Source organism: Bufo bufo, chromosome 1 (genome assembly GCF_905171765.1).
Source record: "Bufo bufo chromosome 1, aBufBuf1.1, whole genome shotgun sequence".
Taxonomy (NCBI): Eukaryota; Metazoa; Chordata; class Amphibia; order Anura; family Bufonidae; genus Bufo; species Bufo bufo.
This window is the reverse complement of record NC_053389.1, coordinates 409,150,078-409,165,552: the sequence shown is the minus strand read 5'-3', so window position 1 is coordinate 409,165,552 and position 15,475 is coordinate 409,150,078. Positions and strand designations below refer to the sequence as shown.

The window sequence follows — 15,475 nt, the reverse complement described above, 5'->3', positions numbered from 1 at the left end:
TTCTCGAATATCGCAATTTCGAGATTTCGCGAATATTTAGAATATCGTTCTATATATTCGCGAAATAGAATATTCTTTTTTTTTATTTTTTTTTTTATTATATTTTTTTCTTTCCCACTTCCCTAAAATTGTTCTTACCTGTCCTTTGGATTCCTGGCTTCCTGGCTGCTCCAGTCAGTGGCGTTTTCAACTTACTGCTATATTCCATATTAGCTAAATTACAATCTAATCTATATGTGTATTTTACGAAATTTCGCAATAGTCGCAATTGCGATGCGAGTAATATAACACGAAATATTCGCATGAAGATTTCAACTTAGCACTGCTATACTCCATATTCTAGCCTAATATGGAATATAGCTGTGCTAAGTTAGCACTGCTATATTCCATATTAGGCTAGAATATGGAGTATAGCAGTGCTAAGTTGAAATCTTCATGCGAATATTTCGTGTTATATATTATATAACACGAAATTTTCGCATGAAGATTTCAACTTAGCACTGCTATACTCCATATTCTAGCCTAATATGGAATATAGCAGTGCTAACTTAGCACAGCTATATTCCATATTAGGCTAGAATATGGAGTATAGCAGTGCTAAGTTGAAATCTTCATGCGAAAATTTTGTGTTGTATAAGTCGCATCGCAATTTTGACTTTTTCAAATCTTCTTAATATTGCTCTAACTTCGTCTTTTAGAAATTTCGTAATATTGCTCTAACTTCGTCTCTTAGAATATTACGAATATTCTAAAAGACGAAGTTAGAGCAATATTAAGAAATTTCGTAAAATACACATATAGATTGTAATTTAGCTAATATAGTGCTATAATCCCTTTTTTTTCCTGTAATTTTTTTTTGCCTCTTCTGAACCTAAGTTTTGTAAAATATGTACACTATTAAAAATTATTACTATAGCAGTATATTAGCTTAAATACAATCTATGTGTATTTTACGAAATTTCTTAATATTGCTCTAACTTCGTCTTTTAGAATATTACGAATATTCTAAAAGACGAAGTTAGAGCAATATTAAGAACATTTGCAAAAGTCGAAATTGCGATGCGAGTAATATAACACGAAATAGTCGCATGAAGATTTCAACTTAGCACAGCTATATTCCATATTCTAGCCTAATATGGAATATAGCAGTGCTAACTTAGCACAGCTATATTCCATATTAGGCTAGAATATGGAATATAGCTGTGCTAAGTTGAAATCTTCATGCGACTATTTCGTGTTATATTACTCGCATCGCAATTTCGACTTTTGCAAATGTACTTAATATTGCTCTAACTTCGTCTTTTAGAATATTCGTAATATTCTAAGAGACGAAGTTAGAGCAATATTACGAAATTTCGTAAAATACACATATTAGCCTAGCCATAGTCATTAGCATAGGAACGTTGCCTTATACTATCAAGATAAATTTTCGCAATATGCGAAAAAAAAATTTCGCGATAATTGGAATAATTGCGAATATTCGATTTCGACGAATATAACACGAATATTCGTGCGAATATTCGCGAAATATCGCGAAATCGAATATGGCACCTCCCGCTCATCACTAATGATGATGGCAGTGATTGGCTGCAGTGGTGGTGTTCTGTATACCTGCACATCACTGTGCATGGCAATTGTAGGGTTTGTCAGATATTTTTAATTATCTCGGACAACCCCATTAAACAAGCTGTTAAAAAATCCCATGGATCACATATGGCTGTGGTTTCAGCTTCAAGCATTCGCGAAAGCATGTGTCCCTCCCCTTATTAAAAGAGCTGCCCATTTCTCCCCTACAGACAATGTCCACCCTTCCTCCCTTCCTCATTATAGTTTTAACGTTGTTCATATGAGCAAAATAAGTTAGTTATGAGGTCCACAGACAAGTTCCCCTATTGGATACCCAGTCTCTTAGAAGATTTGTAAACTATCAATATACCATATAAAAATGTCAGCTTCAAAAATATTGGAGCTGTTCAGATTTTCACACATATGTACACTGATAAAATATCCATCACATCCCTGGACACAAATTCAGGGAGCATCATGGTGGAGCTGATGCAACATCAAACATAGATACAAAAGCTTGAGTCAGCTCCTCTTTTGTGAACATGCTTAATTTAAATTCTTATAGTAATACCATCCTCATATCTTTGTTTGATCTGTCCTTGCTATAACAGCATAACATATGATTAATAGAAAGATGGGTTTACTTGTAGGTTTATGCACAAATGATCCTCTTTAAACAATAAATACTATCATTGACGATTTGGGAATTGTGGGCCTGGGAGTATAAAATGTGAAAGTTGTCCATAGAACTGCAGTAAAAACTATAGGATGATGATACTTGGCATGATAAAGTCTAGTTAGTAGATCAAAGTGGTTCTGTAGTAATTCAAGTAACAGTTTGGGCATAAAACAGTGAAAAGATACTTTGTTCCTATGCTTGCCTCACGCTAGTTTGTTGTTTCCCACACTGCCCTCTGTTTCTGATGGCGCATGATGACACACTTCATAGTAATAACATATCACATGACCATTAAAATCACTTACTGCCTGCAATGGTTATGAGATATGTCATTAGTATGGATAACACACCTTTGTACACCATCAAACATAGGATGATGGGGACATGGGACTCGGTAACCTCCATATATTGAAATGTTTATCATTGTTCTGTCTTTATCAACATAGATTACTAATAGAAAACTTTTAAGGTAGTCCCACAGATCATGTATTTTATGTCTAAACTGTTATTATTTTATGCAATGAAAGCTCCTCTGACAATCATTCAGTTGCCATTAGGACCCTGAGAGGGGTTGTGCTTCTTTTCCCAACTGCCAACCATCCTCTAAAAAGGCTTATCTTGTAATGACAGATCTGTTATTCTTTGAAATGCATTTGCTGTTGTGTCAAGTTATTGCTAGGGAATTTTACCTTTTCTCTTCTTCCCAGAGTGAACATGCCCAGGAGCAGACTGGTACTTTAGTTAGCACTAACCTGGTATTGAGGTTAGTTGGCAAACACATGTGGTAAGTAAACATTCCTTCTAGTCCTGCACATACTTTCAGTAAGCAATAGAGTGAATTATAGTATGTCTTACTTCCATTTATTTCCTGCTATAAGACACCAAGAATAAAGCTACTGAATATATTGTACTTAGACAAAGTCTAGTAGTTGATAGAGAAGTCACAGAAATACAGATGGCAGCCATGAGCAGAGGACTTCTTATCTATTAAATACCAAATGCAAAAGTGAATCTTTAGACAATGGTCACAAACAGTAATTTAAAATAAGCTTAATAAAAGTAAATCTTCTATAGAGTTAATTTATCTTTGAAAAATAATCATGTAAAGTAATAAATATTAGTAGTATATGCTTACAACAAACTTTCAGCAATCTTTAAAAAAATACCCACTCTTAATATAAGGCTCAATTTTTTTGTTCAAACTTGAAATTATAAAGGCATTTACATAATACTTTACACAATCCGTCATCTTATACTTAAATCATTGCAGTACAGATGCAGTACAGATGCAGCACCCTTTAACAACACATTAATTCAACTTCTGCAACACCTTTAAATTGACATGAAACACAAAAAGCCATTAAAAGTCATCTTAAAATTTGCTGCGGTTTTGTATTTAATGTGTTATGAGTGTCAAGTTAAGGACTGCTACCTCTGTACTTTGTGACAGAGTCTTGAAAGTGTCCAACATTTTTGCAATAAGATTTAAAACTAAGATATTACTCTAATTATATCATATGTATTACACCATTCCATCCCATTTACTTGAATGGAATGAGCTTGTAATTGCACTGCCGCTATAATGTAGACAGCATATGGGATCACTGGGCCCCATAGCAAGAATCTATATTGGACCCCAATGCCCCATTTATAGCACATCCCAATACCCATTCCAGGCCTCTCTTTTTGCTCCATGAACTGTGCTTGCTGATGCGTGTTATATTGTATGCCATCAGGGCCGGATTGGGATTACAAAACAGCACTGGCACACAAAAGAGGCTTAACAGATGCAGTGTGTACAGGTATATAGTATATAAAGCAGTGTATTGACATGTAAGGTACGAGGTATAAATTACAGCTTGTACCTCACATATCAGTACACTGGTGTTTATACTATACATCTGTACACAATACATCTATTATACCTCGTACCTCACATATCAGAACACTGCAATATATACTATATATCTGTACACACTTCATCAATTATACCTCGTACCTCACATATCAGTACACTGTTGTGTATACTGTATACAATTAGGTCCATAAATATTGGGACATCAACACAATTCTAACATTTTTGGCTCTATACACCACCACAATGGATTTGAAATGAAACGAACAAGATGTGCTTTAACTGCAGACTTTCAGCTTTAATTTGAGGGTATTTACATCCAAATCAGGTGAACGGTGTAGGAATTACAACAGTTTGCATATGTGCCTCCCACTTGTTAAAGCACATCTTGTTTCATAGAGCCAAACATGTTACAATTGTGTTGATGTCCCAATATTTATGGACCTGACTGTATCTGTACATATTGCATCTATAATGCTGTGTCCTATATGCAGTGTACTGATGAGAGAGGTATCAGGTATAATAGTGCAGTGTGTACAGAAATTTGTAGTTAGTTATATATTATGGTCACTTTGTGTGAGGTAAATGAGGTAGTGGTGATTGTATCTGTCTGCAGTATTATATAAGAGTGAGCAATGAGTAAAAACAGGGTATGGGGGGGCAAATGAAGAGAAAAGTGGAGGACCTCCTCTTACCACTCCATTCCAGTCTGTATGTATCAATGCAGAGCAGTTAGAGGTTTAAGGACCAGTGATGATGTCCAGTCATGGTCAGTTCGCAGTGTTCGCCAGTGAACACATGCGGGCTGCTATCTTTAGTAAGGTAGACTCACCCGTCTGGCAATGCACAGGTAAGCCCTTGCCTGTGCCGGGAGCCAGTCTGAAATCAAATGCGGTCACCGGGAGCAGGACGTTCTGAGAACAGCCGCTGGGGGCCTTTATCGGGCTGTTCTCGGAACTGCCTGCTCCCGGTGACTGCATTTGATTTCAGACCGGCTCGCGGCACAGGCACAGGTAAGGGCTTACCTGTGCATCGCCGGATGGGTGAGTCTACCTTACTAAAGATGGCAGCCCGCATGTGTTCGCTGGCGAACACTGTGAACTAACCATCACTGATGATGTCATCACAGGGCCTGGCAGATGCACTGTTCTAACTTGGGAACTACACCATTCTTGGTTCAGTTCCTTTGAGAGATCGTGCAGGACCTGTGATGCTAAAGATGATGCCATCACAGGTCCTGGTAGATACACTGTTCTATCCTGGGAACTACACTATTTTCTCTGCAGTTCCCTTACTAGTTGTACAGGACCTATGTTGACATCATCAAAGGTCCTTTAATTTTCTCCACTGACGATAGGAATTTTAGACTGAAAATTGATGGGAGCAAGTATTGAAGGTAATTAGGGGGCTGGGTCTATCCTCCACTGTGGGCCCCATTTTCCCATGGGCCCCATAGCAGCTGTGTGGTCTGCCTATATGGGAGGTACGCCACTGCTAGTACGAGCACCACAACCCCTTCAAACAGCTAATGCTGTGAGTTAGAGCTTGCCAATCTGATATTGATGACCTGTCCTTATTGTTTTTTTATTGTGTTTTGTATAAGCCAAAACTAGGATCCTCTTAATTTTTTTTATTAAAACAAATGCAAGCAGAAACTTTACCAAATCGGCATAGTGTGAGCTACTCTTTAAATGAAAATAGTGTAATAGAAGTATATTTTCATCTGATTTCTATATATTAGGTGGCAAAGAGGTTCCAGTTGTTATTATTCATCAGTAAGGGTTTTTTACAAAAGCCAATGACTGGAACTACAGCAACTAGTGGCAATCGACAAATGAACAATTTGATCATTGCTCACGTAAAGAACTTTTTACATTGCCTGCTGAAAACTGTATGGAGGTCAAACAAGAATATCTGGTCCCAATACAGTCTGCATACAGTTTACACAGGAGAGGTGTTCACTTCAGATGGAAAAAAAATGACGAATATTCTAAAATACGAATATATAGCACTATATTGAATATATATATATACCGGTATTTGTTTTTTAGAATATGCGTAATTTTTTTCCATCTGAAGTCATGATTCCTCCCTGCTTAAGTTGCTTGTGGGCCAATGACTCATTGGCCCACAAGCAAGAAGCAGGGAGGAATCATGTGTTCAGATGGAAAAAATGACAAATATTCGATATAACGAATATATAGCACTATATTCTAAATATTCACGAATTCTCAAAGTGGCAATATTCAAGATAAAAATTATCTTTTTGAATATTTGAGCTCAACACTATTAAGGATATCAACTTATCCTTAGAATTAAAGTGGGGAGTATTAGATAATTATTACATTTTTAGACTTGGTGTGGCACAGTTTGGTGGAAGAAGAAAATATTGAAATATCTCCCTAGCAGTGGTTTTGGTGCACATTATAATTTATTATTAGATACTTTATATACTGTCTCTCTGATTATGTAAAACATTTGGTAATCTGTCAGTGGGCACAGTGCATTGCATCTCTCAAGCAAAAAAAAATACAAACATAACCTTTACATATTGACTACTCATTAAATGGGTTTACTGTCCCCACATAGTGGTTCAGCTCAGTCTACACTCTATGTCAGATCTTTTGCACACTTTAATGGCTCAAGTCAGCTTACACTGTCAGTGAAGGATGTTGCTCCTGTCAACAATCTGAACAATAAACAAAAGCACATTCTCATGATACAGTATACACTGTATGCACCATCTAAAATAATTACTAATGGCCTTGCATTTAGAAGCTTATTTCCCTGTGAACATCACAAAAATCAACACATATACAAAATACATTGGAATGCATATTTAGAAATCTACTTGAAAGTCCGATGGTAGCAAGGATCTGAAATTGTGTCCACCTAGAAGCCATCATTCATAGTTTAATACAGAAGCCCACCTAAGCTGTTTTCAAGTTTTGGCCTGCCCATTTTGTGTGATAGGATTTATCTTTTCTAGTGAGACTTCTGCATCATAGTCCAAGATCCCAGAGAATGCAGGAGACATTTTGTCCAAACTTTTAGATAAACCACTTTCTTCTTCTTTTTTTAGAACTTCCTCTTCAGGGCAGATAATAGCATGTGGAATTAGGTAAACTAAGTTACACTCATTTGGAATTGAACCTTTGGGCTCTTGCTGACATGAATAGACAACTGCCCCATTATTGTTTATGCTAACTGTCTCTATAGCATTGTTGGATGTAGGACAGAGTCTGTAGCAGCCTAATAATGTTGAGAAAGCCTTGCGGAAATCAGCATTAAAAGCATAAATTATGGGATTCAATGAAGAATTTGCCCAACCAAACCAGACAAATATGTCAAATGTGGTAGAACTGATGCAGAATGGCTCTGTGGATAAACTTGGATCACAAAAGGGCACCATACAGTTCAATATGAAAAAGGGCAACCAGCAGCATACAAAAACTCCCATAATCACCGACAATGTCTTCAAAACTTTTGTTTCTCTTTTAAATGAGGTCTTCAAAGAACTTTCTGGCTGTTGGCAATCAAAGCTACTTTCATTGCCTGTACTGTTTTGACAATTCTTGGCATGTACTGCTGCCCTTTCTAGAGCTGAGATGCGGCGAATTTGCTTTGCTGCTATCCTGTATATCCGGGTGTAGGTTACAATCATAATGGCCACTGGTATATAGAAGCTAATGAGAGATGAAGAAATTGCATATGTCCTGTTTAAGCTCGAGTCACAGTTATCCATTGTGCTACCTTGAAAGGTACTATTTAGGTCAAAGAAGCTGGTAGTTTTTGCTTTATGCCAGTTGAGCTGCACAGGAATGAAAGATATCAGAATTGATAAGGTCCATGCAACACTTATCATTATGAAGGCTACTTTTGGGGTCATTTTCCTCTCGTATCTAAATGGACTGGAGATCGCCCAGTACCTGTCAACACTGATGACACAAAGGTTTAAGATGGATGCCGTTGAACACATTATATCAAAAGCAACCCATATATTACAGAATGAACCAAATGGCCAAAAGCCAGCAATCTCAGCAACAGCTTTCCAAGGCATAACCAACATTGCTACCAGAAGGTCAGAAACAGCTAAGGAGATCACAAAAAAGTTTGTGACTTTGGACCTAAGGTGACGAAATCTGATTACAGCTGCACAGACCAAAGTATTTCCCAAAAGAGTTGAAAGTATTAGAACTGAGAGCAAACAACCCATTAGGATGCGAAAAGAAGAATCTTTTTCTGCAAGTAACATGTCTCCATCCATACTGGTGATATTTATAGTCATATTGCCTTGAAAAATGAAATCATCTCAAAAGTCATCTCAATTATTGCTAAAAAATTTGACCAATTAAGTCCATATCTTGTCTGTTGGCTTGCATTTCCCAAAGCATCTGAAAAGGCTCCCACAAAGGAACCATTGGTGATTTATTGAATATTTATACCCACGCCGGTGCCATTAAACTGCTGTTCTTGAGTCATTATTCACAGATTGTCTATTTCACATTCCTCAGTATAATTGACATATTTAACATCCAAAGCTTTTCTTACAGCTGTTGAAATAAGCTATTGATCCCATATGCTAGCCACTGTTATGACTGGTCGTTCTTTGAGACTGTATTTTTTTCTGTTCACTTTATACCTTGGCTTTATCTTCAAGCTTGGTATTTGGAGGACAACATGGTCTGTAGATCAGTTCACCTTGATGTTTTCCTACTTACTGTTCAGTATATCAAAAGATCATTTCATCAAGCTGTAGAAAGAAAAAAAAGCACTTTTTATTATGCTTGCAAAGTAATGTTGCATATAACAGTCCTTCCTACACTATTCTAAATCTCGTTGTTTTCAATCCTTGGAAAACTCTTAAGTGCTATAATGCAGCTTTTATTGTCATTAAGACAACGTGACAAGAAATGTTATTTCAGCCCTCACGTCTTGAGCTAGATTTGCAAATGCATGAACATCACAATGAAAAGACTGCAATCATATGAACATTTTTGGTTAATTTTTTCTTTAGTGTTACTTTTGAATGTTATTATGTGAGATTTGTGTCCTCTTATTACATGACATTTTTGTGATGTACTGAATTAATATTCTAATATATAATTTAGGATGCATTATTATTGTTATTGTGGATCTGTGTGATCCTCTATAATTTTATGTTAAAGACAAAGGGGATCATGTACTATCAGATATAAGCCAGTTTTCAAGCGTATATCTGGCACAGATTATGGCGCAAAGGTTATTTGCACCTCAATCTCCAGGTCTAAAAAAGGGAGTGTGGCATGGGCGTGTAAGGAAACAGGCTGTCAGGCCCATCTCATTGATCATTTTCTTTGCCTGTTTTAGGCATACAAAATGGTCTAAATTTAAGCTAGTAAGGAAGCCGGCTTCTCTTCATAACTTTGGCGGATCTACCTACGCACTGGGTTATTAAGAACTGTGTCTAAAATGCTAGTCTTAATAAAAGACCCCAAAAAGTAGAAGTATAAGGTTACATTGACAAGACAGTGTTTCAACCTTTTGCTGCCAGGTCTGTTTGAACACTTTGCATCTCTGGTAGCCAGGGCAATTTTTGCAGTTTTGACATGCATAAATAAAATCTAAATGACAAAATTAAAAAAATCATACCAACCCCCCAATAACTATACATTTTATGAAAGTAGAAACCCAGCACATTTTTCAGATGCCACTCAGAGCTTTATGCACACAGACACCTTCAAGCAATTTTGTGTCAAAGTGTAATCTTTATCCAAAACTGCATAAAAGTTCTTAATAGTGTGTAAAAGTGTAATCACAGTTATATAGACCACACATTCTAAAAATAAACTTTCAACATGTGCAGAGTTCATACATACCACTGAGGCCTAAAGTTGCATACACATAAAATCAGAAGAAATTGAAAGACCAAAAATTTGGTTTTATGCTGGAAATTTTAAAAAGTAACAAAATAACTACAGAGTACGTGCACCTCCAAAACCTATATACTGTATTTCCTGAAAGCAGACAACTTGATGAATGCAGTTGCCAGGAAGCACTGTTGATAACTATGTCTACTAGAGATGAGCGAATTTTTCGGAAAAATTCGATTCGATCCAAATTTAATTGCGGCGAATCCCGTAAAAAAAACGTCTATTTATGGGATGCAAAGAGCGTTTATAGGGGTGTAGAACACTGTCCCTTTCAGTAACACGCATAGGGAGTCTGCTTTGGTAAAAAAATAATACTGTGAGTCCGTATGACATGCAGATGACAGGTGTAACGGTCACGTCCACACACACACAGGGGGAAGGGTAGTGACCACTGCGCTCCACCCTCACCCCTGGCCCTGCCTACTTGCCTCACGAGTCCTGATGACAGGGGACAACTGGACGGCAATCCCTAACTTAGGATATGTGCAGGGAAGACAGACAAGACAAAATACGGAACATGAACGGACCGGGTCAGAACCAAGAGAGCTACGCAGTACAATGGATTAAGCAAAGAATGGTCAGGAGAAGCCGGGGTCAAATACCAGGAGAGTAGCGAAGTACAAGAGGAGTCCTAAGAGAGTAGTCAGGTGGGAGCCGAGGTCACAATACCAGGATGTATGCGCAGTACAGGAGGAGCAGGCAGAGGATCGTCAGGGAACAGGATCAGGTAAATATTCAGTAGTCCAACAAATAGCCAGGAACCTAGAAATTAACAGGCAACCTGTAGCCAGCAGGCTGCCTGTATTTATAGTGGGGAGTGAGGGTCATGTGACGTGGCCAGCATCAAATGACCGACAGACCAACCAGTCGAGCACCGAGTGATCAGCTCGGCGCTCAAGGCAGACTAGGAGCAGGGAGCCACCCAGCTAGTAAAGCCGCCCTGGGAATGAGGTCAAACACAGAACCTCATTCCAAAAGCTAAGCAACAGTTCTGCGGGCAATGGGGGACCGAGTGCACCTTCGGAACCCCGTGACAACAGGTGTCGCTCTTAGAATCACTACACACTTCACTTATTTCGGCAGTCACAGGGCCAACACTGACCAAATAACTCAAGTATGAACTTAGCCTTAAAGGTCGATGTTAGCGTCAAGAATAAACGCACTCCTTTTACACCATCGCCAGCTGATTCCACATAGATGTCTACAGAACCTGTTCTATTAAACGATTATACAAGTAGAGCCCCCCCTCCCCCCCCCCGGACAGAGTGGAGAGGGTGTCAGCAGTAAGTTTGTGTTTACATCACTGATTAACCCCTTCAGGACCCTGCCATTTTCACCTTAAGGACCAGGCCATTTTCTGCAAATCTGACATGTCACTTTATGTGGTGATAACTTTAAAATGCTTTTACTTATCCAGGCCATTCTGAGATTGTTTTCTCGTCACGTATTGTACTTCACCACAGTGGTAAAATTTAATCCAAAAAATAAATTTTTATTTATAAAAAAATTCTAAATTTACCAAAAATGTGGAAAAATTAGCAAGTTTCCAAATTTCTATTTCTCTACTTTTATAATAGTAATACCTCCAAAAATAGTTATTACTTTACATTCCCTATATGTCTACTTCATGTTTGGATCATTTTGTGAATGCCATTTTTTTTTTTTTTTGGGACATTAAAGGCTTAGAAGTTTAGAAGAAAATCTTGAAATCTTTCAGAAAATTTCTAAATCCCACTTTTTCAGGACCAGTTCAGGTCTGAAGTCACTTTGTGAGGCTTACATAATAGAAATTCTAAACTGATTTTACAAACTTTGTTAACCCCTTAGGTGTTCCACAAGAATTAATTGAAAATAAAGATAACATTTCAAAATTTCACATTTTTGGAAGATTTTCCATTTGAATCCATTTTTTCCAGTTACAAAGCAAGGGTTAAAAGCCAAACAAAACTCAATATTTATGGCCGTGATTCTGTAGTTTACAGAAACACCCCATATGTGGTTGTAAACTGCTGTACGGGCACACGGCAGGGCGCAGAAGGAAAGGAATGCCATACGGTTTTTGGAAGGCAGATTTTGCTGGACTGGTTTTTTAACACCTTGTCCCATTTGAAGCCCCCCTGATGCACCCCTAGAGTATAAACTCAAAAAAAGTGGCCCCATTTTTGAAACTACACCCCTCAAGGTATACGAAACAGATTTTACAAACTTTGTTACCCCTTTAGGTGTTCCACAAGAATTAATGGAAAATAGAGATGAAATTTCAGAATATCACTTTTTTGGCAGATTTCCCATTTTGATCCATTTTTTCCAGTTACAAAGCAAGAGTTAACAGCCAAACAAAACTCATTATTTATGGCCCTGATTCTGTAGTTTACAGAAACAACTCATATGTGGTTATAAACTGCTGTACGGGCACACGGCAGGACGCAGAAGGAAAGGAATGCCATATGGTTTTTGGAAGGCATATTTTGCTGGACTGGTTTTTTGACACCATGTCCCATTTGAAGCTCCCCTGATGCACTCCTAGAGTAGAAACTCCAAAAACGTGACCCCATTTTGGAAACTAAGGATAAGGTGGCAATTTTGTTGGTCCTATTTTAGGGTACATATTATTTTTGGTTGCTCTGTATTACACTTTTTGTGGGGCAAGGTAACAAGAAATAGCTGTTTTGGCACAGTTTTTATTTTTTGTTATTTACAACATTCATCTGACAGGTTAGATCATGTGGTATTTTTGTGTCTTCACATTCTGAAAGCCATAGTTTTATTTATTTTTGAGAGAATGTCTTGTGTAGGGGCTAATTTTTTCGGGATGAGACGACGGTTTGATTGGCACTATTTTGGGGTGCGTATGACTTTTTGATAGCTTGCTATTACACTTTTTGTGATGTAAGGTGACAAAAAATGGCTTTTTTTCACACAGTTTATTATTTTAATTTTTTTACGGTATTCACCTGAGGGGTTAAGTCATGTGATATTTTTATAGAGCAGGTTATTACGGACGTGGCAATACCTAACATTTTAACTTTTTTTATTTATGTAAGTTTTACACAATAATTTCATTTTTTAAACAAAAAAAATCATGTCTCCATAGTCTAAGAGCCATAGTTTTTTCAGTTTTTGGGCGATTATCTCAGGAAGGGTATGATTTTTGCGGGATGAGATGACGGTTTGATTGGCACTATTTTGGGGTGCTTGCTATTTCACTTTTTGTGATGTGAGGTGACACCTGAGGGGTTAGGTCATGTGATATTTTTATAGAACAGGTTCTTACGGACGCGCGATACCTAATATGCATATTTTTTATTATTTACTTAAGTTTTACACAATAACAGCATTTTTAAAACAAAAAAAAAACTATGTTTTACTGTCTCCATATTCTGAGCCATAGTTTTTGTATTTTTTGGGTGATTGTCTTAGTTAAGGGCTAATTTTTTGCGGGATGAGGTAATGGTTAGATTGGTACTATTTTGGCGGGCATACGCCTTTTTGATCGCTTGGTGTTGTACTTTTAGTGATGTAAGGTGACAAAAAAATAGTTTATTTAGCACAGTTTTTATTTTTTACGGTGTTCATCTGTGGGGTTAGGTCATGTGATATGTTTATAGAGCCGGTAGATACGGATGCAGAAATACCTAATATGTCTACTTTTCTTCTTTTCCCTATTTTTTACAAAAAAATATTAACTTTATTTTTAGTAAAATGATATTTTTTATTTTTTTTACTTGAAACTTAAAATTATTTTTTGGGGGAAACTTCTTTTTCACTTTATTTTTTGTCCCGCTTTGGGACTTCAACTTTTGAGGGTCTGATCCCCTTTACAATGCATTCCAATACTTCTGTATTGGAATGAATTGGCTGTATGTGTAATGCAGTGTGTATTACTCATACAGCTTCCTGCCTGTGAGATCCAGGGCGCTGGATCTTACAGGATCTCCACCGGAAGGCAGCCCCGATGCCTAAGGAAGGCATCGCGTTGCCTTTCATGTCATCGGTTCCCCGTCACAGCAGCACGGGGACCCGATGGCAGCTCCGATCCCCGCCCGACATCGCACGTGCCGTGGTCAGCGCTGACCGCGGCACATGAAGGGTTTATGCGCCGGCATCGGTGATTTCATTGATGCCGGCGCATGCAGCAGGGGTCTGGCTATCAGTGACAGCCGGACCCCTGCCGCTGATCAGGCGGGCGTAGCTCCTGCACCAGCCCGATAACCATGAAGTACATGTATGTCACTGGTCTTTAAGTCCCAGAAAGAAATGACGTACATGTACGTCATGGGTCCTTAAGGGGTTAATTTGCCCTTCCTCTCATCCGTCAGAACAATAACCCACAAAAAATGTATCCTGCCTGTGAAGTATACACCTTCACTTGGTCAGCATTTGCTTAATAATCCATCAGTATTGCTAATGCCAAAAAAAAAAATAAGATGACATGTGAATGGAATATTTGCATGTCTTCTGTGTTTTGTACCCACTCCTACTTTTGACTACCAAATCATAAGCCAATTCTGATGGGACAATACAGGCCTTACAGCTGCTACACAGACAGGATCTGTTGTGTGTCTAATTTTTCCTTCCTTCTGACAGATCAGAAGAAAGGTCAAATAAATCATTCTGTCAGCCAGGCCAAAAGGCAAAATAGTGGCCTAGTCATGAAGTGGGGAGGGTGTGAACAGCATGAGAAGTCCACAGAGTGGCCCAATGACATAGTGGTGAGGTGGAAGTATCATGAGAAGGCCATAGAATGGCACAATGACAGGGTCTGAAGGTAGTGGCAGCATCAGGAGGCCACAGAGTGGCACAATGACCGTGTCTGGAGGTGGCGACGGTAACAGCATCAGGAGGATACTACAGAGTGGCAAGGTGACATAGTTTGGAGGTGGCAGCAGCATCAGGAGGCCACAGAGTGGCAAGGTGACATAGTGTCACGACCGCTATCCCAGCAGCAGTCGTGTCGCACCAGACGGAGGGGAAGGGGGACCCTTATCTACGGATGGGAATAGTATGGCCACCCCTGACTAACCCTAAGCTGGCACCTGTCTGCCCTGATACCCTAGACGGGGTGTGAACCCGTGCGGCGAGCAGGATGCCTAAACCCTCAGTCACCCTAACAAGCCTAGAGTGGGGAAAGGCCGATGGGAGCACTAGTCACCATCACTCATGTCTAGGAGAACAGCAGGGGAAGACAGCAACAAACAAACTATAGCAGAGATAGACTTATCCAGTCATGAGCAGAGAAGGCGATCCCAATCACGACAGTCCACGCCGGACAAGAGCTCCACAGCAACACCATCAAACGATCTCCTTCAAAGGTCAGAATAGAACTGGAAGTAAGGACTATATCTGGCAATGACTGCAAGTGAAACTGAAACTAATATAGTAGCTGGGAGTGGCAGACAGGACTCACCTGAGAAGGATGCCTACAAACTCCCAGTCAGGACAAAAAGGTTCACAAGGCAAAAC

The 15,475-nt window shown here is 38.7% G+C and overlaps 1 protein-coding gene across 1 annotated transcript; it reads right to left on the bottom strand.

Annotated features, from left to right (window-relative positions):
- Nucleotides 1-7,041: 7,041 nt before the first annotated feature.
- Nucleotides 7,042-8,388, bottom strand: DRD1 (dopamine receptor D1). Its single transcript, XM_040406297.1, has one exon. It carries the CDS (start codon nucleotides 8,386-8,388, stop codon nucleotides 7,042-7,044), a length of 1,347 nt encoding a protein of 448 aa, XP_040262231.1.
- Between the last annotated feature and the right edge of the window lie 7,087 nt (nucleotides 8,389-15,475).

Excerpts from the sequence above, each read along its gene's own strand:
- DRD1 (XM_040406297.1), bottom strand. The coding sequence starts at position 8,388 with ATGACTATAAATATCACCAGTATGGATGGAGACATGTTACTTGCAGAA.